The 24867-nt window shown below is 44.4% G+C and overlaps 1 protein-coding gene across 1 annotated transcript in view; it reads right to left on the bottom strand.

Annotated features, from left to right (window-relative positions):
• VPS52 (VPS52 subunit of GARP complex) overlaps positions 1–24867 on the bottom strand; it is a 53426-nt gene that overhangs the window by 21522 nt on the left and 7037 nt on the right. The window contains exons 3-10 of the mRNA XM_089658950.1: positions 22483–22535; positions 16335–16410; positions 12572–12639; positions 12165–12340; positions 9355–9505; positions 7004–7104; positions 5961–6093; positions 2895–2952 (exon numbers count right to left, since the gene is read on the bottom strand). Of these exons, the coding sequence (XP_089515076.1) occupies positions 2895–2952; positions 5961–6093; positions 7004–7104; positions 9355–9505; positions 12165–12340; positions 12572–12639; positions 16335–16410; positions 22483–22535 (816 nt within the window). The remainder of the gene's footprint in view (positions 1–2894; positions 2953–5960; positions 6094–7003; positions 7105–9354; positions 9506–12164; positions 12341–12571; positions 12640–16334; positions 16411–22482; positions 22536–24867) is intronic.

Below are 24867 nucleotides of genomic sequence, written 5' to 3'. Positions count from 1 at the left end.
TGGTGAGTGTGGGCCAGATTGGAAGTCACGGATGGTGTGGGCATGTTGGAGTTTTTTTCAGCACTGTTTTTTTGATTGGAGCACATTTTTTCACTATTGATTTGGGACACTGGACTTTTATTTATTAATTGTTTTATATATTCACATATATTTATTTCACTGATGAAATGTATTACGTATTATTTTATTAATTTTTGCGCTGTGGTTTAGTTATATTTACAATTGATGTTACTTTCCCCCATGAGCAGCAGCACTTATTAATTTATTAGGTTTAGGTGCAGGTTTATTTTGTATGACATATAAAAATATAAACTTCAAAAGGCATGGTCCACCTCTCACGCCATAGGGTGCAATATGAAACCTGGTCGCATTCCCTAGGATGGTGGCGATGAGGATACCAAGCTGTATAGCCTAACTGCAGGAAAGTGAAATCACTGACCTGGCTGTGCAGTCCGGTAGGGCTGTGTAAAGCTGGCCATACACAGTTTTTCTTTTTCATCCAGATTCCTCAAAGTGGATGGAGGAATCTCCCCTCTTTACCCCTTTATGATATTGTATCCGGAGAGTGGCACACACCATTGTCAGAAGACACTGGTTAGCAGCTGCAGCTTGATTGACTGAAATGTTTTCCAACATGTCCCATCAACAGACGTCGATTAAACAACTGACTTCTGTGAAGAAGGGAAAACCACACACTGATCAAAATTCAGACCAGCAAAATTTTGATCAGCGTATGGCCAGCTTAAAGGGGATAGTGTTGAAGCATGGAGGGGGGTAAGCAGTGCATTGGAGGGAAGGAATAAATTATAATAAAAAGATCATTGAAGCTTGAGATTGGCTTTAAAGTGGAATTAACCCCCCTGGCAGTATTCCCGAGTGTAGCTGGGGGTAAAGTTTCAGTACCAAAAGCGGTAACCCTGAGCTACACTCGGGAATACCCTGCAGCGTTGCTCCGGGATCCCCGTTTCACTTATCTTGTCCTGCGCTCCCGCGATGTCCCTCCTGCAGTGTCCTTGGCCATGTCCTCTGGCCGATGACGGCATCCGTGTTCCGTTCCCTGCGAGCGTCGGGACGTACGGGGGACAGAATCGGTGGGAAATTCAAAAATGTGACATTCACTAAAAACAATAAAATCACATAGTATAACATTCCTGTATCAAACCATTTCACATACATTTTGTCCCGAGTGCTTTGTCCTGTCCCCTGCCTGCATTTTTACTGTTCTTTCTGCCTGGAAACTGAGAAATGTCCATGGCGTCCAAAAAGCGTCCCTTTACACCAAAAGCAGTTTTAGACCGGCTAGAGAACAGCGATAGTAAATTAGAACTACTTGCAGAATTGAGTGATAATGATTCGTGGGGGAAATTCGTCATCAGACACTGAAAAGATTCTGCGACTTTGCTCAGTGATGTGCGAACTTGGCGCTCTATTTCACATTTCAGTGTTTTTGGTTTGATTACATTATTGAATTACATTTATTATTATTATTTTTTATGATTATTTATTATATTATAATTTATGATTTTGTGTTTCAAGTTTTATTATATTGGCCCTACTATGTATATGTATGAATGAATGTGAGTTAGGGACCTTAGATTGTACGCCCCTTGAGGGTTAGGGACTGATGTGAATGTACAATATATATGTAAAGCGCTGCACAAAATTGACAGCACTATATAAGTACCTGTAAAAATAAATAAATTATACCCGGGATGTTTACTAGACTCTTGTTCGGACAGATTTCAGTGAGTTATTCCTAAGAATCTGTAATTTCTAATAAAAAAACAACATATTTCCATGCAAAAAAATGTAAAACTTTGAGCACAGAAATACTGACATAATCAGACCGCTAGGGAGGTTAAGTGGCGGTGATGGTGGGGAATGAATACTTGCATATTATGACATCCTTACCTCTGGGTGTGAGGTCTGAGCTCCCTATGTCCACTCTCAAACTTACAATGCTTTGCCCACTTAACAGGCCCTGAACAGGTAACTCCCACTGGACTCTGCGCTGTACTGTACATAAACTGCAGTCAATGTACAATTTTTAATAAACTGCTAGCAGATAAGTGAAAGTTTGTTTTTTTTCTGCAGAAGAGACATATAAATTATTTTCTACCACAGGGAGGCAAATGGGTTCTTCATAGCATTCAATTTTTTTAGATTTTTAATTAATTTACCCCCCTTTCAGGCTTTATAGTGGTACACAGGAACAGTATACTTCCCCTGCATACCCAAAGTGGCGGTACACCACTCAGTGCCACCCACAACACACCAGCAACAAGTGATTGGAGCTTAGCATAACTAGACCTCTAACACATTTATGAAAAGTTAAAGCCCAACTCCAGGTAACTAAAAAAATGATCCCCTGCAGTGGGACTGCATCCGCTCTGCAAGGGTTAATAGCTTGTTTTGTCAAGGTGAAAGGAGAAACGGTTTTACTTACCTTACCCTCCGCTCGCCTGGCAGGTGGTGCTAACCCAGGCTCCAGCAGTGGACTGTCCTTCAGCGTCCCCATGTTCAATGTGTCCAATGCAGGGCTATTGACCCTGTTCTGGTTTTGATTACGTCAAGGCCCTAGACTGCTAGAGTGCTTGGAAGAAGAAGCTGCGAGGAGGGGCGAAAAATCAGGTAAGTAAATGTTTGTTTTTTTTTCCCCTAGACCAAAACAAGCAATTAACCCCTGAAATGGATATTTTTTTAGTTGCCCAAAGCTGGGCTTTAAGTGACCTTGGACTTATTCCACTATGGCAGCCAGGAACTGTCCTGATGTAGTCTGCGGCTCACATGAATGGTCAGTGTGTTGCAGTCAGAAAGAAAACTTGTGTTTTACATATATGTGACTGATTGGTTTAGATTCTAATAACATGATTCAAGCACACATATCAGGATATCTTTCTTAGCCGTGTCTTCAATCCCCATTAGGTCATCCTTCTCTGCAACTTCCTCGTACTGAAATAAATATGGAAAAGGCAAGATGGTAATATACAGAAGCAGCAAAAAAAGACAATGCAGAAGCAAAGAAAAAAAAAGCTTGGCAATATTGGACATCTAAAATAAAAATTCTCTGTGGCTTGTTCAGTAAGGTAGTATTAAAAACCAATGACAATGTACAAAGATTAATGACCAATCAGATTGGCCAATCCGTGAACACATGATTGGGTCCTCGCACAGAGGTCCCGTACGACGATCGGTGTTCCACTGTGTCCGGAGGACACAGCGGGCACCGGATCGTGGTGCTGCGCTCTCTCAGGGTGTGTGTTGAAAAAAATGTGCTGGCTCAAAACGCATGTACCGGAACGTGGCGGCCATCTTTATGGTTTGAAACATACCATCTATTTCTATGGTGACATACTTATTTTTTTGATGTACGTTTTATACTACGTAATGAATATTTCTGGAAATACTACACTATGAAGTTTTTTCTGCCTTTGGAATTGAATTGTCCTCTGTGAGGAGAATTCATGTTTCACAGGTTTAATTCTTCCATCTGACTTTTGAAATTCATATTTTGGGCAGCTATCAATATTCTGAGCAGGGTTTGCTGTCGGAATTAGGTCTGCGGGTGCTTATCTTTGCACAACGGGGATCCATCCTTGCTCCTTCCAAGTTAACATATATCCTGGTTCACGCCATTCTCCTGGGAATTCACATTGCGCATTTTGACCCGTCCGTAATTGGGGGTCAACTTCTTCTGGTAAGAGGCAGAGTTTTCTGGCGTTGGTGACAGTGGATCCCCTATATTTCCTTGACCAGACTGAAGCATATATGACGTTATAGATGTCCCTATGAAGAGGGGCTTATTACACTCTTATTATATACTAATTGGACTTTTATTTCCATATGTTATAGAAATCTTGAGCGCCGTACTCTTATGTCATTTATATTTCATGTAATGTTGCCTGCAATATTGAGTTGGCTGCTTTGATTCATTCCATACTATAGCGCAGTTTTTTAAAATATTTTTTTTGTATGATTTTTATATGCATTCTCCTATCATGAGCTAAAGGTTTCCAGTATTTCACTATCAGTCCTTTGGTGCTAAACATGTTTTACGCTGAGCTTCATTACCCTTTTTTGTGTTGTGAAAATACTAGTTGCCTAGTTTCCAAGGTGCGCTGGTGCTAAAAGTGGATCTCTTTTATAGTGTCTGGCCTTAAAGTGACACTAAACCATATCCTTATTCTCCAATAATTATCTATACACATCAACTACTTAAAGTGATGCTAACCACACATTATTTTACATTATCCCTTCTCTTTCTGTATGGGGATAATGGCACTGTAATTATTTTAATTAAAAAAAAAAATCTAAGTACATTTTTTCCTAATCAATATACAGCTGTCACATGACACAGATCTTTTTCCAGCCTGTCTGCAGGGAAACCATGACAGGAAGAGCTTTTAGTCCTCTGCTATTGGTCACACACATTAAAAAAAACAAAACAAAAAAAACCTGTTCTATACAAGGTAAAAATAAACAAATATTTTCAATAAACTGCTTTAAATCGTCATACAAACATATGTTTGAAATCACATCTTTATTATTTTTGGCAATAGTATGGTGTGAGCGGCTTTCTACCAGTATCAGGCTGTGTCACGCCCCTCTGGCCTGTGTCTCAGAATAACAAGAATGCGAAGCCTCCATCAGTCAAGATATAATATCCCACTGTTGTTGTGGTTAGTTGGTTAGTGGGCATTGAGAAGGAAGAGAGTGTGCTGTCATTTACCACTGTGTATACGCCCACATGTGTGACTCTATAGCCACAAGGGCTGTTCAGATGTGATAGGGAGGAAATTCTCAGGGTAGAAATACACTAAACACTAAGAATGTGCACTAGATGCCTACACTGCTCTGCAAATTCCTCAGCTGCAGTGGAGACATGAACAGGAAGGGGAGGCTGAGAACAGAAAGATCAACCAGAGTTTTTTTTTTTTTTTTTTACAGAATACAAAATGAGTACGAACAGCATGTACTGATAGTTTTTAATGATGTGGGTTTATTGACACTTTAGTGGTCTTAAAATCTATCTTTTATTAAATTGTTTCTCAGGGCCAATTCCCACTATGTGCTGTGAGGGACACACAGGAAACATTTGCTTTCTATGTGTCCCATTCACACTGCAATGCAGCCTGGGGCTACACTGCAGCAAAATCTCAGCATACCGTGCTGAATCACACTGCAATGTCAGGCAGTGCAATGAATGAAGTGTATGTTTTGTACACTTCAAATAGAGTTCATAGAAGAAAAAAAAATAAACAGGTAGCCATGTGATCCTGTATAATAAATCCTGTATAATAATGTGATGCGCTAAATAGAGCACCACATTGCCCCTGGCACAGCAATCAACGCAGAGTGGTCAGAATGGTGAATTGCTCCTGCCGCTCTGCATTACAATGTGACTTTGCCCTTACTGTGTTTTTCTTGCTCTTTGCAATGTCCTCCGTGAGCTCCCAAACCTCTTCTTTTTCCCCTCACAGATGTTTTTAAGGAATGAGCAGTGCAAGTTAATTGCAGTCTTGCGCACTACTCTACTTATACTACAAATCCCATTAAATACCTGACAGGCTTAAAAATGGAAAAAAAAGGTTTGGCGAGAGTTTTACCTAAAAGGGGGACCTAAACAAACAGATGTTTGAATGTTACCACTGCTAACTGCCTTCTGTAATATCTAACTGCCTGGCTATGTTGATGTTGATCTGCTGGCTTCAATATCATGGGTCAACAACCAGGGAGCAGTGTGCAGCCAGTATGTGTAATTGTTCAAAGTCAGCAACTCAAAATACTGAGGCCATGGATCAGCCTGAGATCCAGGAATCCAGCATTTTCAGGTCAGCAATGGCAGTCAACATATTAATCGCATGACAGATATTCCCATAATAAAAGGTAAATTCCTCCTATAACAAAAAAAAAGAAAAATCACAAAATCTTTCGTGTACTATGATTCCCCTCACTCTCACCTGCACTTTCATCAGCCGGCTAGTGTAGGACTTGAAGTAAGACAGGTAGACTTTACTCATGGTCTCCACATATTCGTCCTGAATTTCCTGAGCCACTGACCTCTCATTACCCAGCAGAAACTGGTAGAAGAACCTGCAGATACACAAGAGAACTGCCAAGGTGTATCTAACCCCATTAGGATGAATTATTGCATATAACTCCAACAATAACTGAACAAAAATCACATCCCTTCACCAAGTTCAAATACCTTTTTTAGCCTCTTTTATCTTGCAGTAATGTGATGTAGACCTTGAACCTCTGCACCTATATTATTATAGACTAGGGGTGTCAAACTCTATTTCATCGCGGGCTGTATCAGCAGTATGATTGACCTCAAAGGGCCGGTTGTATCTGTAAGACTAGATGTCCAGAGCACCCCACCCCCCCCATTACATCGGATGTCAAGAATCCCACACCCTCCCTAACATCACCGTGCACCTCCTTTGGGGGCAGAGCTGGAAAGCAGAAAGTGCAGGGTCTGGAGGAGGACCAGAGGAGTGGAGTCAGTTACCAGAGTCTGCTGAATGCGGAGACCAGAGGAGGCAGAAATGAGGGGGTGCCCTAGCTGCACTGAGAGGTGCAGGATTTGGCAGAGGAGTTCTATTCTCCTCTATGCTGCCGACTGCTGAGACAAAGTGGGGTGTGCAGACAAGGGGGTACCTTCAGGAGAGGTGCAAAGGCCACATGAAATGGCCTGGAGGACCAAATTCGGCCCAGGGGCCTTGTGTTTGACGCCTGTGCTATAGACTATAAACTATAGACTGTCACTTAAGTGACAGCTCTGAGTCTGCTGGGGCTGCTGATATCACATCCAAGATGGCGGCATCAAGCAGTAGTGTCATGGCTTTTGGAAGACTACACAATGAAGGCTTTTACAGGAAAAAAACATTCATAAAATACATCAAATGCATATATAATCTTACAGGAAAATTGCTTTGGAAATGTATGGTCTGGCAACATGGTCTCTTAAACTTTAAGTTGGCGTTAAAGAAACAAAACTGACCTATATTTGAGCAGTGCATTCTGGGGAATCTGATAATTAGTCATTGGTTTGCGGAAAGAGTAGATCTTCTGTAGAATGAACTCACGAACTTTAGCCACAGCCTGAAATAGAAGATGCGTAGGGAAGAGATTTATAATACCAGATAAAAAGAAATGTATCCGCATTATCCAGCTGCATGCATCCACCCCTCCCTTCCCACGCCTATACCTTCCTTCATAAACTTTTCCATGGCCCCCCTGGTCACCCCTCACCACAATCCCCAATACTGATACACACCTGTCCTTCCCCACCCCACTGTACCTCTGCCCATGACCCTTAATCTGCTCTCTCTCTCCAGCCCCATTTCCCCTTTATCTGCCAACCTACACACCAACCCTGATATCCCCTTCCCTTTAATCCTCCTGCACACAAACATTTTTACAGCGGCTGTTTTTGGCTTTTGGCGTTTTTTTTCTACAGCCAGTAAACTCCCCAGCATGTTATCCTATGTGTCCGTACACACATAGACTGGAAACGTTTTTTGGCTGGAAAAAAAAACCCAGGACTAGTGGGTTTCTAATGTTTTTTAGCTGTAAAAACGCTCTGACGCTGAAAAATACGGCAAAATGCTGCAAACCGGCATTTTTGGAGGTTTTTTTTTATATTTTTGTAATAACAAAAATGCTAAAAAACACAAACATGGAAAAACGTGGGAAAACGCCGCTAAACACTAATGCAAAAACACTAAAAAAAGCTGAAAAACTCACGTTTGTAACGTGGCTTTACACAGCGGACGTTACCAGCGTTATCAAAACAACCCGTGTGCGTGGAGCCTCAAAACACCCCGTGTGCATGGAGCCTCAAAACGCCCCGTGTGCATGGAGCCTCAAAACACCCCGTGTGCATGGAGCCTCAAAACGCCCCGTGTGCATGGAGCCTCAAAACGCCCCGTGTGCATGGAGCCTCAAAACGCCCCGTGTGCGTGGAGCCTCAAAACGCCCCGTGTGCGTGGAGCCTCAAAACGCCCCGTGTGCATGGAGCCTCAAAACGCCCCGTGTGCATGGAGCCTCAAAACGCCCCGTGTGCATGGAGCCTCAAAACGCCCCGTGTACATGGAGCCTCAAAACGCCCCGTGTGCGTGCAGCCTCAAAACGCCCCGTGTGCGTGCAGCCTCAAAACGCCCCGTGTGCGTGCAGCCTCAAAACGCCCCGTGTGCGTGGAGCCTCAAAACACCCCGTGTGCGTGGAGCCTCAAAACACCCCGTGTGCGTGGAGCCTCAAAACACCACGTGTGCGTGGAGCCTCAAAACACCCCGTGTGCGTGGAGCCTCAAAACACCCCGTGTGCGTGGAGCCTCAAAACACCACGTGTGCGTGGAGCCTCAAAACACCCCGTGTGCGTGGAGCCTCAAAACACCCCGTGTGTGTGGAGCCTCAAAACACCCCATGTGCATGGAGCCTTAAAACACCCCGCGTGCATGCAGCCTCAAAACACCCCGTGTGCATGCAGCCTCAAAACACCCCATGTGCATGGAGCCTTAAAACACCCCTTGTGCGTGGAGCCTCATTGAAAAATATGTCTTGGAGTGATTGCACCTCCAACTCTAATTTTACAGACACCACTCATTGGTACACATGCCATCTCCTCCTTTCATTCTTCATGTCAGGATTTGTGTATGTATGTAAAGTTTTCTGGCCCAGGGTCTTCTTCTTAGGCCTCGTTCACATGGGTCCTTAGGCCTCGTTCACATGGGTCCTTAGGCCTTGTTCACATGGGTGTATTACACCCTCATGCATGCCTCGTGCACATGGGCATACTACAGAGTACATCTGTGTGACAGCCATGTTTACCCACACAGGGATGCACAGGTATTCGATGTGCAGGAAGTCCCATGGACACAGCCACTGCTCTCAATTTGACATCCATGTGGATGGGGGTGCATGGCCCTGAACGCACATTAGAAGAGATTTACTAATACCGGAGCAATCAGAATCTGGTGCAGGTAGCCAATCAGCTTCTAACTTCAGCTTGTTCAGTTACGTTTTGGCAATAAAACCTGGAAGCCGATTGGCTTTTATGCAGAGCTGAACCAGATTTTGTGCTTTTCAGTTTTAGTAAATAATCCCCCATGTCTGCATTTGAGGCTCTGCACCCGCACAGATGTCAAATTGGGAGCAGCGACTGTATCCACGCAAGTGCTGTATTCCAATTGACACAAATGGGACTGCCTATATGGGGATGCATGGACTACCCACACATCCCCGTGTGAGTAAACACGGCCCTTGCATGGGTGTACTCTGTAGTATGCCAGTAAGTATGAAATCTTTCCTCTTTTACTATTGTCAGGCAGGGGAGGAGTGGATTATTACAAACCTTAATCTTCAGTTTATGCAGAGTATCCTGGACATCAGCACAGGCCTGCGTGTCTCTGAACGCTTGCTCCTTCACATAATTGATCTTATTGTTGAGTTCTTGTAATTGCTCCACAAACTGCTGATCGGTGACAGGAATCTCTAGGATGACACTGTAACACAAGAGGGACCAACAGGTGACAAGTCATAAGTGGTTAGCAACTCCGCCTGGGTCATTGATTTGAATCCCAACCATGGCACTACCTGCCTGGAGTCTGCATGTTCTCCCTGTGCCTGCGTGGGTTTCCTCCAGGTACTCCAGTTTCCTCCCACACTCCAAACACATGCCGTTAGGCAATTGGCTCCTATCTAAATTGTCCCTAGTATGTGTATGTATGAATGTGAGTTAGGGACCTTAGATTGTACTCTCCTTGTTTAGCTCTGAAGAAGGGGGTTTGTCTCCCGAAATGTGTCAGCTTATCCCAAATTAGGGCACAGCATTATATTGACTGCCATTGCGGACTACTTATTCTGCTTTTTATTCTCCTTTGGTTTGTGAGTATATATCTATTTGATTACACAATAAACACGTGGTGTACCACGGTAATGCACGATGAGAGTGCGCCCGTTTGCTTTTATACTGATGTGAATGTACAATATATATGTAAATCGCTGCATAAATTGATGGCTCTATAGAAGTACCTGAAATAAATAATAACACTACAGCCAGAAAGAACAGAAAAAGCAGACAGTAAGCCTGCACAAAGTTTCAAAGGACAGGGTCAGAGACTTTTTTGTTCAACAGTCACTACACAATCTTTTTGCTGCTTTTCCTTGAAAGATTATCATCTCTCCCCAACTTGCTGGGTTTTTTCTTCTTTTCTTTATTAACTAGCGGTGCCTTATTATTCTATTTTCACCAACTTCGGTTGCTTTTGATGTTTTCTATTATCACGTATTTAATTGGTGCTTCTTTAGACGTTTTACATTGGATATGGATGTATGTCTTTTTGTATCGCTTCATATCTTTTGGTTGTCTTTCACTCTGAGTCTCAGACTCGGTATATGTGTACCAATGTACTTTTTCAATTTTGCAATTTTTCATTTATTATATGTTTTTGTACAAATATGATTAAGACATTTTTGTTTGTTTGTTGGTTTAATGATATTAAAGTGTTACTAAACCCCACAACTGTAAAATCAGTCTGTATATGCATGCTTGTTATACTCACTGTAGAACCTAAGGGGTTAATACTCCTAATTGTGTAAAATGGCCGTTTGATCCTTTCTTCTCTGTTCCTCCCCTTTTTCAAGTGACCACCTGAACCGCAAGCATTTCCACATGCTCACTATAGTGTGTATTGCTAGAGAAGTTTTTTTTTCTTTTTCTTGGGAGAGTGCATGTGATTAGCACAGGGCAATCAGCACTGGTCAGACAGAGGTCAGGGGTCCTGCATCCTCCTAGAGCAGAAAGAAAACTCCTACAAGCTTTAGCTAGTGCTGGGCTGGACACAGATAGAAGCCACAAGACTGCTATATACTGCTGATGAGAAAAGGTATTTAGCAGGTTATATTTACTAAAATAATTGCCTTTCCGTGTTGTGTGTACTATGGGAGACCAGATATAGCGAATGCAGGGTCTAAGGAGACCGGATATAGTGAATGCAGGGTCCGGGGAGACCGTATATAGTGAATTCAGAGGTCCGGGGAGACCGGATATAGTGAATGCAGGGTCCGGGGTAGACCGGATATAGTGAAGGTAGGGTCCGGGGAGACCGGATATAGTGAAGGTAGGGTCCGGGGAGACCGGATATAGTGAAGGTAGGGTCCGGGGAGACCGGATATAGTGAATGCAGGGTCCGGGGAGACCGGATATAGTGAATGTAGGGTCCGGGGAGACCGGATATAGTGAATGCAGGGTCCGGGGAGACCGGATATAGTGAATGCAGGGTCCGGGGAGACCGGATATAGTGAATGCAGGGTCCGGGTAGACCGGATATAGTGAATGTAGGGTCCGGGGAGACTAGATATAGTGAATGCAGGGTTCGAGGAGACCGGATATAGTGAATGCAGGGTTCAAGGAGACCAGATATAGTGAATGCAGGGTTCGAGGAGACCGGATATAGTGAATGCAGGGTTCAAGGAGACCGGATATAGTGAATGCAGGGTTCGGGCAGAGCGGATATAGTGAATGCAGGGTCCGGGGAGACCGGATATAGTGAATGCAGGGTCCGGGGAGACCGGATATAGTGAATGCAGGGTCTGTGGGGACCGAATACAGTGAATGCAGGGTCCAGGGGGACCGGATATAGTGAATGCAGGGTCCTGCATTTACTAACACTTTAAGCATTTTTAAAGCTGAACTCCAGGCAGAAAAAACTGCTTCTCTACTTCATACAAGCAGAAAACACTTTGCTTTCATTCAGAAAATACAAAGCATTCTTTGAATGGCACTTGTGCCAAGAAGCCTCCTGTGAAGGACCCACAACCAGTTGGAGTAGCTTCAGTACTTTCCATTAGTGTCTACTTCAGTCAAATCCAGCTTCCATGGGGACCACCCAGGTATGTCATATACATAGTTACGTTGTACATTGGTCCAAGCTGGGCCAATGTAACTATGTATAACATGTCAATGTCTGGAATAATTCTTTGATCGTGCAGACCGTAAAATTACTGAAAGGTCCACTTGAAGTCATTTTGTGGTCTGTTGTATTGTTTCTTGATATTTCTAAGGACCTGTTTCATGTTGTCACTACAGACAACATCACAGCAAGACGTGACTACACACACACTGTCTTCTGCTGATTCTTCCCTCATATCTCCTTTTCTTACTTTATCATGTTGTTGGGAATGATGAGTTCATCCACCAGTTCGCTCAGCTCGCTCCTGACAGTCTGACGGTTTTTCAATTTGATGTTCATGGCCAGTGACAACTCCTGCAACGAATGGATCTCTGAGCTAATAGAACTCAGGTCCGACTGGAATCCACCCAGCATCTGGCCCATTCTCTGCAAAAACAAAAAACAGCAACATCCACAGACACCGGGACAAAGAAAACCTGTGCTATAATAAAAACTGATCACTGGAATCTGGTGGTCTGGTAAAGGAAACACAGACCATTTCTTTCCCCTCACAGATTACATGTCAGGCCAAAAGGTATCACACACATCCTCTGCCAGGCAGGAGAGTGCAGAACCTGGGAGGGTGAAGCCTACAGAATGTATGAGAGGCGAGCTTACCTCTAGGATGGCGTCACAGGCGATAATTTGATTATGGAGAGAAGCGATGTTCTGACTCTGTTCTATATCTGCAATGCATTGAGGAATACGCACATCTCTGGAGCAATCAACTACAGAGGATGAAAAACGGGTGTGTTTTTGATTGTGGAAACAAAACCGGTATGTGCAGGGGGAGTTTTTGCTACAAAACACAGGTTTGCCAAATTCAACAAGTGATTACTGGTGAGCCAGCCATAGTATGTACTTCAGGGCAGCATTTACCATAATTATGGCCATACACTAAAGCCTAGGGCAACAGAGTAAGGGGGCAGCACCAAGATTCAACATTTAGAAACTCTGTCATTTTTGGAAAAGTTATTGCTCTTATAACCATATCTGGAGAGAACCGTAGGGGGTGCAGGAGATGTTGAGAGGAGTCAGATGACTCACTATGGATCACAAAACATAAAACCTTCACTAATTCTAGGCAAGCTTTTATTTCATTTATGGTGCTCCATTGTTAGTATCAGTGGGAGGAATAGTGCCTCATGGTTTGTTTCAGTGACAGGAATAGTACCCAATTGTTGGTGGAATTGGGAGGAATAGTGCCCCAACGTAGGTGTCAATGGAAGGAATAGTGCCCCATCTTAGATATCAATGGGAGGAATAGTGCCCCATCGTAGGTGTCAATGGGAGGAATAGTGCCCCAACATAGGTGTCAATGGGAGGTATAGTGCCCCATCTTAGATATCAGTGGGAGGAATAGTGCCCAATCGTAGGTGTCAATGGGAGGAATAGTGCCCAATCGTAAGTGTCAATGGGAGGAATAGTGCCCAACCGTAGGTGTCAATGGGAGGAATAGTGCTCCATCGTAAGTGTCAATGGGAGGAATAGTGCTCCATCGTAGGTATCAATGGGAGGAATAGTGTCCAATCGTAGGTGTCAATGGGAGGAATAGTGCCCAATCGTAGGTGTCAATGGGAGGAATAGTGCCCAATCGTAGATGTCAATGGGAGGAATGGTGTCCAATCGTAAGCGTCAATGGGAGGAATAGTGTCCAATCGTAAGCGTCAATGGGAGGAATAGTGTCCAATCGTAAGCGTCAATGGGAGGAATAGTGTCCAATCGTAAGCGTCAATGGGAGGAATAGTGCTCCATCTTAGGTGTCAATGGGAGGAATACTATCCAATCGTAAGCGTCAATGGGAGGAATAGTGTCCCATCTTAGGTGTCAATGGGAGGAATAGTGCCCAATCGTAGGTGTCAATGGGAGGAATAGTGCCCCATCTTAGATATCAATGGGAGGAATAGTATCCAATCGTAAGCGTCAATGGGAGGAATAGTGTCCCATCTTAGGTGTCAATGGGAGGAATAGTGCCCAATCGTAGGTGTCAATGGGAGGAATAGAGCCCCGTCGTAGATGTCAATGGGAGGAATAGTGCCCAATCGTAGGTATCAATGGGAGGAATAGTGCCCCATCACAGGTGTCAATGGGAGGAATAGTGCCCCATCGTAGGTGTCAATGGGAAGAATAGTGCCTGTTGTTGATGTCAGTATCAGGAATTATGCCCCTTTGTTGGTGTCCGTGAGAGGAATAGTGTTTTGTATCAGTGGGAGAATAAATGCCCCAAGGGCCGGATAAGAACAAGCAAAGGGCCGCATCCGACCCCTGGGTCATAGATTGGAGACTATGGTTTTATTTATTATTTAGATGTAGATAGAGTGGGAAATTTCAGAACAGATGTCAGATTTTTACAGCTGTCCATGACCCCACTGGGGTAGATTTTCCCATACTTCCTGTGTCTGTGGCCCCCTATCACTAGAACAGCAAGTGATGAAAAATCTTTTCAGTGAGAGATGGGAAATCTTTCTAGTGGGCACACAAATACAAACAAAAATACTATTTTAGCAGAATACAAAAAGGCTAAAATGACTTTTGTTAAACCCTGCCCCCCTATCACATGAACAGGAAGGGAAGATATCCCTAGGTGAAGTGAGTGATAACAAATGTAGAACTCTTCCCCACTATATCCTAAAACAAAGAAAATGTTCTAGTTGGACTCTGGCTTTAAAATCTATGTAGGGTCAAAGCTTTTTCTAAAATTTTGAATACAGTTAGGAAGCATTAAACCCCCGTCACTGTATTTTTTGCTGTCTTTGTCCAGTTGGGAACACTTCCCTTCATTTCCTGTTCTGGGGATGCAACATGAAGTTTGAGGAATTCCCCTCCTTAATGGAATAGGTGTCCCCATTAAAAGACATCCCCTCGCCACTTGTTTTGGTAACGACTCAAAATCTTTGGGATTTCCCATCACTTTCTATGCTGGTACAACGGTCACCGGGATCACAGGTGAGGTTGAATCTCCCCAGACAGGGGTTACACGTTAAAGGTTTAACCACTTGCCTACCAGGCACTTACACCCCCTTATTTAACAGGCCAATTTTCAGCTTTCAGCACTGTCGCACTTTGATTGACAATTGTGCGGTCATGCAAGATTGTACCCATATGAAATTTTTATCATTTTTTTCCTCACAAATAGAGCTTTTTTTTTGGTGGTATTTAATCACTGCTGGGCACTTTACTTTTTGTGCTATAAGCAAAAAAAGTGCAAAAAAATTTGAAAAAAAAAAAAAGTTTTTTGTTTCTATTATAAAATTTTTCAAACAGGTAATTTTTCTCCTTCACTGATGTGCGTTGATGAGGCAGCACTGATGGGCACTGATAGGCGGCACTGATAGGCGGCACTAATGAGGTGGCACGGATAGGCGGCACTGATAGGCAGCACTAATGAGGTGTCACGGATAGGTGGCATTGATATGCGGCACTGATTGGTGGCACTGATAGGCGACACTGATAATGGGTACTGATAGGCAGCACTGAAGGGCACTGATAGGCGGCACTAATGAGGTGGCACGGATAGGCGGCACTGATAGGCAGCACTAATGAGGTGGCACGGATAGGTGGCACGGATAGGTGGCACTGATATGCGGCACTGATAGGCGACACTGATAATGGGTACTGATAGGTGGCACTGACAGGCACAACCGCTGGACACTGACTGGTAGCACTGCTGGGCTGCACTGATCGGCACTGGTGGGCACAGGTGGGTGGCACTACTGGGCACAGGTAGGTGGCACTTCTGGGCACATGTGGTGACACTGCTGGGTGACATAGGTGGGCGCACTGCTGGGCACAGGTGGGCGGAACTTGTGTGTGGCACTGCTGGGCACCGATCATCAGGGCACTGGTGATCAGTGACCCTGATGATCAGTGCCGATCCCCACTCTAACAACTGCCGGTTTTCGGCAGTACTTTCCTCACGATCTGACAGCGTGAGGAAAGTGCAGCCGAGAACCGGCATTTGCATTTTACCGGTGATCAGCGTGTCATTGGACACGGCTGATCACGTGGTAAAAGGCCGCTGTGATTGGCCTTTTACCACGTCACGTGATCAGCTGTGTCCGTAGGAGATCGCCGGGTGCGTGCCCCGGGGGGCGCACAGGAGAGCGCGTTCTGGGAGGACGTCATATGACGAACTGGCCAGCCGCAGTGCAGCCGTCATTCGGCTATCTGCGGTCGGCAATTAGTTAAAGAAACTATCACCAGAAGAAAAATAAGCCTGTTAAATCCCACAGGGATTCCTCTGCACCCAGCACTTGCCCCCATTATAATATGAACAGTGGAAATTAAACAAAATAAAATCTAAAAGGTCCAAAAAGAATGTTTTTTCATTCAGAATTCTTTAAGGGGAAGAGGAAAATCCTGACCAGTGCTGGAAGGATACAGTCTTTTATTGACACATGCTCAATCTGCTGCAGCTCCATCTCAACTTGTTTGGAGTATTGTCTGAGATCAACACCCTGCCAAAAATAATAAAAAAAGAAAGATGTCATTTTATGACAACTATGTAAAGTGGAACTCCAGGGAAAACATGCTTTAGATACAGTGACAGATATTAAATTCTGGCTTCGTCCCTATTGGGGAACATAAATTCTTATTTCTTGTCTCAGTAACAGTGGTAATCAAAACAGGAAGTGAGAGGTAATCTCTACCGTGGGAATGTAGACAGCAATGAAAAATATGAGTTTTGTACTCGCTGTTAAAGTGGTTCTAAAGGCTCCAGGATTTCAACCAATATAAATCTGCCCTTCAAAAATACAATTCGTGTCTCAACACTGCCAAACAGACCTATTTTATCCAAGTATAAATAAAGGTGCAGCGCTTATATGATCTTATAGCGTACCCCCTATGAGTATGTGCGTTAGCACGAAACGCGTCAGAGGGGGCTACAACGCTGTGACGTGACGCTGCCGAGGCCCTGTGGTGGTCCGGCAGCCATCTTGCCTATACACATGGTCAGTGTCTTTTTGATTTTATTTGCCTTACATTTGTACCTGTGACTGGATTATTAAAAATTTGAAGCAGTATCACGCTGTGTGGCCTCCTCCTTCTTTGGACTCTTTATGAGTCCAACCATCCACAGAGTTCTTTGCAAAGGAGAGAGAAGCTGCTGTCACCCACGAGCTATCTAGGGAGGAATCCATACCAGGCGGTAGAGGCCCCTTTAAGACGCTTCAGCTGACCTTCTGAGATATTGTTTTCTCAAATGCGCAATAACTTTGTGCATCTGGTGAGTGCGCAATTTATTATTTGATCACCAGAAGTTTTGGGAAGAAATCACTCCTGTATTTGATATTCTCACTACTAGACTTCACGCCCAACTGTTTATGTGGACTTTGGTTTTTGCACCCTATGCATGATTTTTCACTTCAATGAGTGATTGGTTATTTGACTTATATTAATTTCCATCAGACGATTTGATTGCATGATTCATATTTCTGATCATATAAGTGCTGCACCTTTATTTTTACTTGGATCTTGAGAGGTTGTATTGGTACCTTTTTGGTGTCCCAGCTGCTCTACAATATAGCGCTCACTTTCTTTTCTTTTTGATTAGACCTATTTTATCGCTCTCATTAACACCCTCTCACGCAATCCCCGTCAACTCTATTCTACCTTTAACTCTCTACTTCGTCCTTCTTTACCTCCACTAACTCACTCACTGCCCAGGAGATCGCTAATCACTTAAAAAATAAGATTGATACAATTCGTGATGAGATCTCCACTGTACAGATATCTCCCTCACCCTACACTCCTTGTCCACCTGCACAATCTATACTTCCCTTGTTTAACCCAGCTACTATAGAGGAGGTTGGTAAATGGTTTTCTAAAGCCCACCTAACCACCTGCCCCCTGGACCCTGTTCCCTCGCAAATACTACGGTCACCCTCTGGCTCTATCCTTCACTCTTTAACTGGTATCTTCAATCTCTCCCTTTCTACTGGCATCTTCCCCAACTCTCTAAAACATGCGCTAGTCACCCCCATACTTAAAAAGGCCTCACTGGACCCCATCAATCTTAGCAATCTAAGACCCATCTCCTTACTCCCTTTTGCCTCCAAACTCCTTGAAGGTCTAGTCTACAATTGGCTGAGCTGCCACCTCATGGAGAATAACCTTCTCGATCCCGTTCAGTCTGGATTTTGCCCACAACACTCCACAGAGACTGCTCTCCTAAAACTCACAAACGACTTACTAACCGCTAAAACCAATGGTCACTATTCCATACTCTTCCTCTTGGACCTCTCTGCTGCCTTTGACACAGTTGACCACCCCCTTTTCCTCAAAAGACTATTTACTTGGTCTCCGTGACTGTACTTTCCAATGGTTTGAATCTTACCTATCTCACCGCACCTTCAGTGTCACTTACAACTCTACTTCCTCCTCTCCTACTCCCCTTACTGTCGGGGTCCCCCAAGGTTCTGTCCTTGGACCTCTCCTGTTCTCGATCTACACTTCTTCCTTGGGTCAGCTGATAGCTTCCCATAGTTTCCAATACCATTTCTATGCTGATGACACACAAATCAATCTCTCTACTCCTCAGCTCACTCCATCAGTTTCCTCACATTTCACCTATTTACCAACAGACATATCAGACTGGATGTCACACCCTTCCTAAAACTCAATCTATCCAAAACTGAGCTCATAATATTTCCTCCCCCACGTGCCTCGTCCCCTGATTTCTCGGTCAGGATCAATAGCACCACTATCAACCCATTTCTGAATGCCAGAGTGCTAGGGGGAACCCTGGATTCTGAACTATCCTTTCAGGCCCACATCCAATCCTTGTCCAAATCATGCCGCCTCAACCTCCGCAACATCTCCAGAATAGGCCCCTTTTTAACCAATGATACCAACAAAGCTCCTAACTCACTTCCTAGTTATTTCTCACCTCGACTACTGCAACTCCCTCCTCATTGGCTTACCTTTACATAGATTATCCCCCCTCCAGTCCATCATGAATACTGCCGCCAGGTTTATCCACCTTATCAACTGTTCAGTGTCTGCTACCCCTCTCTGCCAATCCCTCCACTGGCCTCCAATCAGTGTCTTCTACCCCTCTCTGCCAATCCCTCCACTGGCCTCCAATCAGTGTCTTCTACCCCTCTCTGCCAATCCCTCCACTGGCCTCCAATCAGTGTCTGCTACCCCTCTCTGCCAATACCTCCACTGGCTTCCACTCGCTCAACGAATAAAATTCAGATACTAACAACAACTTACAAAATCATCCAATACCAAACTGTATTGTAACTGTTATGTCTCCCTTCATTTTCTAAAGCGCTGCGCAAACTGTTGGAGCTATATAAATCCTGTATAATAATGACTTCATGTATTCTATGCGTGAAGGTAAAAAACCTGTGTGCAGCAGCCCCCCTCCACCCCAATCCTTACCTGAGCCCCCTCTGATCCAGAGACATTCACAACAGCCTCTGCTGTCTGGGGACTCTTCCTCCTCATTAGCTGAGACAGCAGCGGGAGCCCATTGGCTCCCACTGCTGTCAATCACAGCCAGTGAGGCAATGAGGAGAGAGCAGGGGTGGGGGCGGTGGCCAAGCCATGGCTTATGTGTCTTATGGACGCACTGAGCAGCAGCTAGGGGGGCAAGCACACAGCGGTGCCCCCTGGGCAAGCAGATTTCCCTGAGGTTCACTGCTCAAGGGGGAGGAGTCAGGAGCACTGGCAGGGATCCAAAAAGAGAAGGATGGGGGCTGCTCTGTGCAAAACCACTGCACAGAGCAGGTAAGAATAACGTGTTGATAGATAGATAGATATATATATATATATATATATATATATATAAAAAAGAATCTTTAGTGTTTTTTTGGAGTCCATTGGGGACGCAACTTGATAATAAGCAACCAAAGTAACCCTTTCTTCCACCCAAATCCACAGAAATGCTCTGGTTTAGGGGTAGTTCAGGCATGAAAGTTGCCCATCCCCCAAAACACAGACACATATAATGTACTAGATTTTGGTAAAGGGGTCTAAAAGGAACATTTTGATGCAAGATATGAAGGTGTTGACCTTTGTTGTCAACCCTTAGCTTTGCATGCCTTGGAGTACTCTTATCCCCTCCTTGCATTATTATGGTTTTATCCAGCGAAGAGCCAAAAGGATGATCTCCCACGAAGGGCAGGTCTAAGACCTTCTTACACACGTGCTCCACCAACCAGCACTTAAAGTAGTTGTAAACCCCCTACATATTCAAAGTGAAGTGACTGGCCTCAGGTGATACAAAGAAATGAAACAAATCCTCCGACATAAGTTGGACCTGTTTATCTGCAGTCTTCTCGTCTCTACAGCCATTCAAAGTGCTGAATATATAAAGCTTGTCTGAGCTGTCAGAAAAAAAGGGAGCGGAGAGCTCAAATTACACTCTGCAGAGCTCAGTGAGGAGAGTTCTGAGAGATAATTGGAGAGGATACACCTTCCTTCACACAGCATACAGGAAATGAACTCAAACTGTCAATCTGCTGGAGGCTCCTCCCCTTCTCCATTTTTCTCTTAGTGTCAGGGAAACGTATCAGAAGTGATTCATGCAGATAGCAGTGGAAGGAGGCAGCAGACAGAAATTACACTTAGGGGGTTATTTACTAAAACTAGAGCGCGCAAAATCTGCTGCAACTCTACATAGAAACTAATCAGCTTCCAGGTTTTATTGTCAAAGCTTAACTGAACAAGCTGAAGTTAGAAGCTGATTGGCTCCCATGCACAGCTGCACCGGATTCTGAGAGCCAGAGTTTTAGTAAATCTCCCCCTTAGTGCCCTGGATTGAGGCAGGTGCACACTATAGAGGGATATGCTTTGTTATTTCATATCTGAGGTTTACAACCACTTCAAGTCAGAGCATTCTGTGGATTTTGAGAGAAAAAAGGGTTATTTTGGTTGCTTATTATCAAGCGGTGTCCCTCAAGGTTTTCGTATTGTGGAGTAAGATCCTCTGTAAGATTTTTATTGCTCTCTGCCTCACCATTAATGACATTCCTCTCACTTCATACCGTGTGACACCGGGCACTGGTGTTCAATGCTGTCCCCTCTACACTAAAATAGGTTTGATAAAGAGGTAATATGTGAGCGCTATCCAAAACTCTATAACAGATAGCAGCTAGAACAGCAAAAAGGTAACCAAGAATGAACCTTCCAACAGAGTACATACATATAAAGGTGCAGCGCTAAAATAACAAATAAAAACAGCATATTATAGCATAAAATAAAGTGAAAAATATCAGATCACACTGAGGTGAACTTGAGTGAATAAAAAGTCCCAAGATAAATGAGGGCCCAATGTGGGGATCCAGTAGATCCTAATGAGTGCGTGGGGCAGGGTTCCAGTGTACCACACGGTGAATCTAGGGTAAAAAATGCGCACTCACCAGAAGTGCGTCAAAAATACGCATGTGAAATTATCCTGTTATATCAGGTAGCGGTCATCTACTGCCAAGGTAAGGTCAGGGTCATACACCTTCCAATCGCAACTCAGGGTAGGTACTCCAAGAGTCTCAAACGTGTCACCATCTGAGGTCCCTTTTGAACAGGTTCTGCAAGTTTGGACTCTCATTGAAGAGAGCCCAATAAGGGACACCACATAGTGTGATACCGTATACACTGAGTTTATTATATCAGAAGGTAACACAACAATGAATGGTAGGGATAAAATGAAGGTAAACACTGACCAGATACTGTTCAGGATGGCCACCAGCGGTGGTCAGACGTCCGGATACTTTAGCCCCTCTGACGCGTTTTGTGCGATGCACATTATCAAAGGGTGCTGGGCTTACAGGACAGGGCTTTTCTGTAAGCCCAGCACCCTTTGATAATGTGCATCGCACGAAACGTGTCGGGGGGCTAAAGTATCCGGACGTCTGACCACCGCTTTTGGCCATCCTGAACAGTATCTGGTCAGTGTTTACCTTCATTTTATCCCTACCATTCATTGTTGTGTTACCTTCTGATATAATAAACTCAGTGTATACGGTATCACACTATGTGGTGTCCCTTATTGGGCTCTCTTCAATGAGAGTCCCCACTTGCAGAACCTGTTCAAAAGGGACCCCAGATGGTGACACGTTTGAGACTCTTGGAGTACCTACCCTGAGTTGCGATTGGAAGGTGTATGACCCTGACCTTACCTTGGCAGTAGATGACCGCTACCTGATGTAACAGGATAATTTCACATTCATATTTTTGACGCACTTCTGGTGAGTGCGCATTTTTTACCCTAGATTCACCGTGTGGTACACTGGAACCCTGCCCCACGCACTCATTAGGATCTACCGGATCCCCACGTTGGGTCCTCATTTATCTTGGGACTTTTTATTCACTCAAGTTCGCCTCAGTGTGATCTGATATTTTGCACTTTATTTTATGCTATAATATGCAGTTTTTATTTATGTTATTTTAGCGCTGCACCTTTATATGTATGTACTAAAATAGGTTTGGTTGTAATAATGGCTTATTATATCTTTGATTGCACAGCATTATCCTGCTTAGTTTTTTTTCAGCATGCCTGTTCCTTTCTGATACACACTCACCGTCTTCAAAGCTTCCTGGACAAGAGCATCTTCCAGATTCTCCTGAATGTGAACTGAAGAGAGAAAGAGACAAAGTCAGAGGGCAATAAGAGCAGGACAGACAGAAAGTGGAGAGATGAGACAATGGAAGAACAAATGGAAAGAGTGACAGGAAGTACAATGGGCCGGTTTAAAGCTGAAGTTTAGTCTGCCTATATTTTTCCTTATGTGATTCCTTCCCTCCCCATCAACATGCTAATTCATTAATTCCATCTCTTATTTTAGATGCAGTGACATCATCACTGGGTTTCTGTGCTTCTCTATGCAATGCAGAGAGATCATGGCTAGTGGAGGGGCTGGCTGGGTGCCATACATAGCTTTGGGAGACATCACTGCACCCTGCCTCAGTACTCTTCTTAAGAGCCCTCAATCCTGATGCAAGCAGTGAACTGCTTATGTAAATATCAAAATGGGTGGAAGTCAGTTTGTAGAAGTGGGAGTTTCCAGGCCGGCTTCATTTGCATAAAGACTAACCTAGGTAATGATCACATGGTGTTGAGCTTCCACGATGGACGGAACTGAAATGCAATGAATGAATGGGGTAGGCCAGGCTGAGGATGAAAGACATGTGGCAGGCTCTGTCTGACTTGCTGCAGCTTCTAATGCACACTGTGAGAAGCTTACATTGTGTGGTGAAATCAGAGGAATCCATTTCAGTCCAGCAGAGGAGCCGGTACAACGATGCAAGACTGAGGGGAAGGCTGGAGCTCTGCTGGAGACTGACACTTTCTATTCACTGGAAATGCCAATTCTGACATTTTTGCCTATTTACTAGAATCGGGTAGACAGAGAAGTGACTTCCCAGTATTTGTTGTCCTAAATGGTGTCTATTAGGAATCGTTGAGGATTTGGAAATCCTCTTCATCTTCTACTTTATTATGCTCATAAGACAATTGTACTTGATTGGACTGTTTGTAAAACACTGTAATGCTGTAATAAGAAAGTGGATTCTGAAGAAGCCCTTTTTTAGGGGCAAAATGCGTCGATCTATATTACCAAAAGTATTGGGCCAGCCCTCCAAATCATTGGATTCAGGTGTTCCAATCCCCTCCATGGCCACAGGTGTATAAAATCATCACCTAGGCATGCAGACTGCTTCTACAAACATTGGTGAAATAATGGGTCGCTCTCAGGAGCTCAGTGACTCCAAGCGTGGTCCCGTGATAGGTGGTCACCTGGGCAATAAGTCCATCCGTGACATTTCCTGGCTACTAAATATTCCACGCTCAACTGTTAGTGGGATTATAACAAAGTGGAAGCAACTGGGAACAACAGCAACTCAGCCACCAAGTGGTAGGCCACGTCACATGACAGAGCGGGGTCAGCGCATGTTGAAGCGCACAGTGCGCAGAAGTCACCAAATGTCTGCAGAGTCAATAGCTAAAGACCTCCAAACTTGGTGTGGCCTTCAGATTAGCACAACAGTGTGTAGAGAGCTTCATGGAATGGGTTTCCATGGCCGAGCAGCTGCATCCAAGCCTTACATACCAAGTGCAATGCAAAGCGTCGGATGCCGTGGTGTAAAGCATGCCGCCACTGGACTCTAGGAATCTAAAGCAATGGAGACGTGTTCTCTGGAGCGACCAACCACGCCTCTCTGTCTGGCAATCTAATGGATGTGTCTGGGTTTGGCGGTTGCCAGGAGAACGGTACTTGCCTGACTGCATTGTGCCAAGTGTAAAGTTTGGTGGAGGGGGGATTATGGTGTGGGGTTGTTTTTCAGGGGTTGGGCTTGGCCCCCTAGTTCCAGTGAAGGGAACTCTTAAGGCGTCAGCATAACAAGACATTTTGGACCCAACTTTGTGGGAAGAGTTTGGGGATGGCCCCTTCCTGTTCCAACATGACTGCACACCAGTGCACAAAGCAAGGTCCATAAAGACATGGAGGAGCCAGTTTGGGGTGGAGGAACTTGACTGGCCTGCACAGAGTCCTGACCTCAACCCCATAGAACACCTTTGGGATGAATTAGAGCGGAGACTGCGATCCAGGCCTCCTCCCCCAACATCAGTGCCTGACCTGACAAATGTGCTTCTGGAAGAATGGTCCAACCTTCCCATAGACACCCTCCTAAACCTTGTGGACGGCCTTCCCAGAAGAGTTGAAGCTGTTATAGCTGCAAAGGGCGGGGCCAACTCAATATTGAACCCTACGGACTAAGACTGGGGGGCCATTAAAGTTCATGTGTGTGGAAAGGCCGGCCGACCAATACTTTTGGCAATATAGTGTTTTTGCACTTCGATTCTTTCATCCTTTCAATCAAGCGAATATAGTTACTGTCTAATCCACAGCTTGTATAACATGTTCTCAGAATTCCAATCTTTCTTTTTTTTAAATTTGTATAAAATA

This window comes from Staurois parvus, unplaced genomic scaffold (assembly GCF_062004578.1).
Source record: "Staurois parvus isolate SC_StPar_1 unplaced genomic scaffold, SC_StPar_1.0 ptg001113l, whole genome shotgun sequence".
NCBI lineage: Eukaryota > Metazoa > Chordata > Amphibia > Anura > Ranidae > Staurois > Staurois parvus.
Note: the sequence above shows the minus strand (reverse complement) of the source record. Positions and strands in the feature narration are given on the sequence as shown.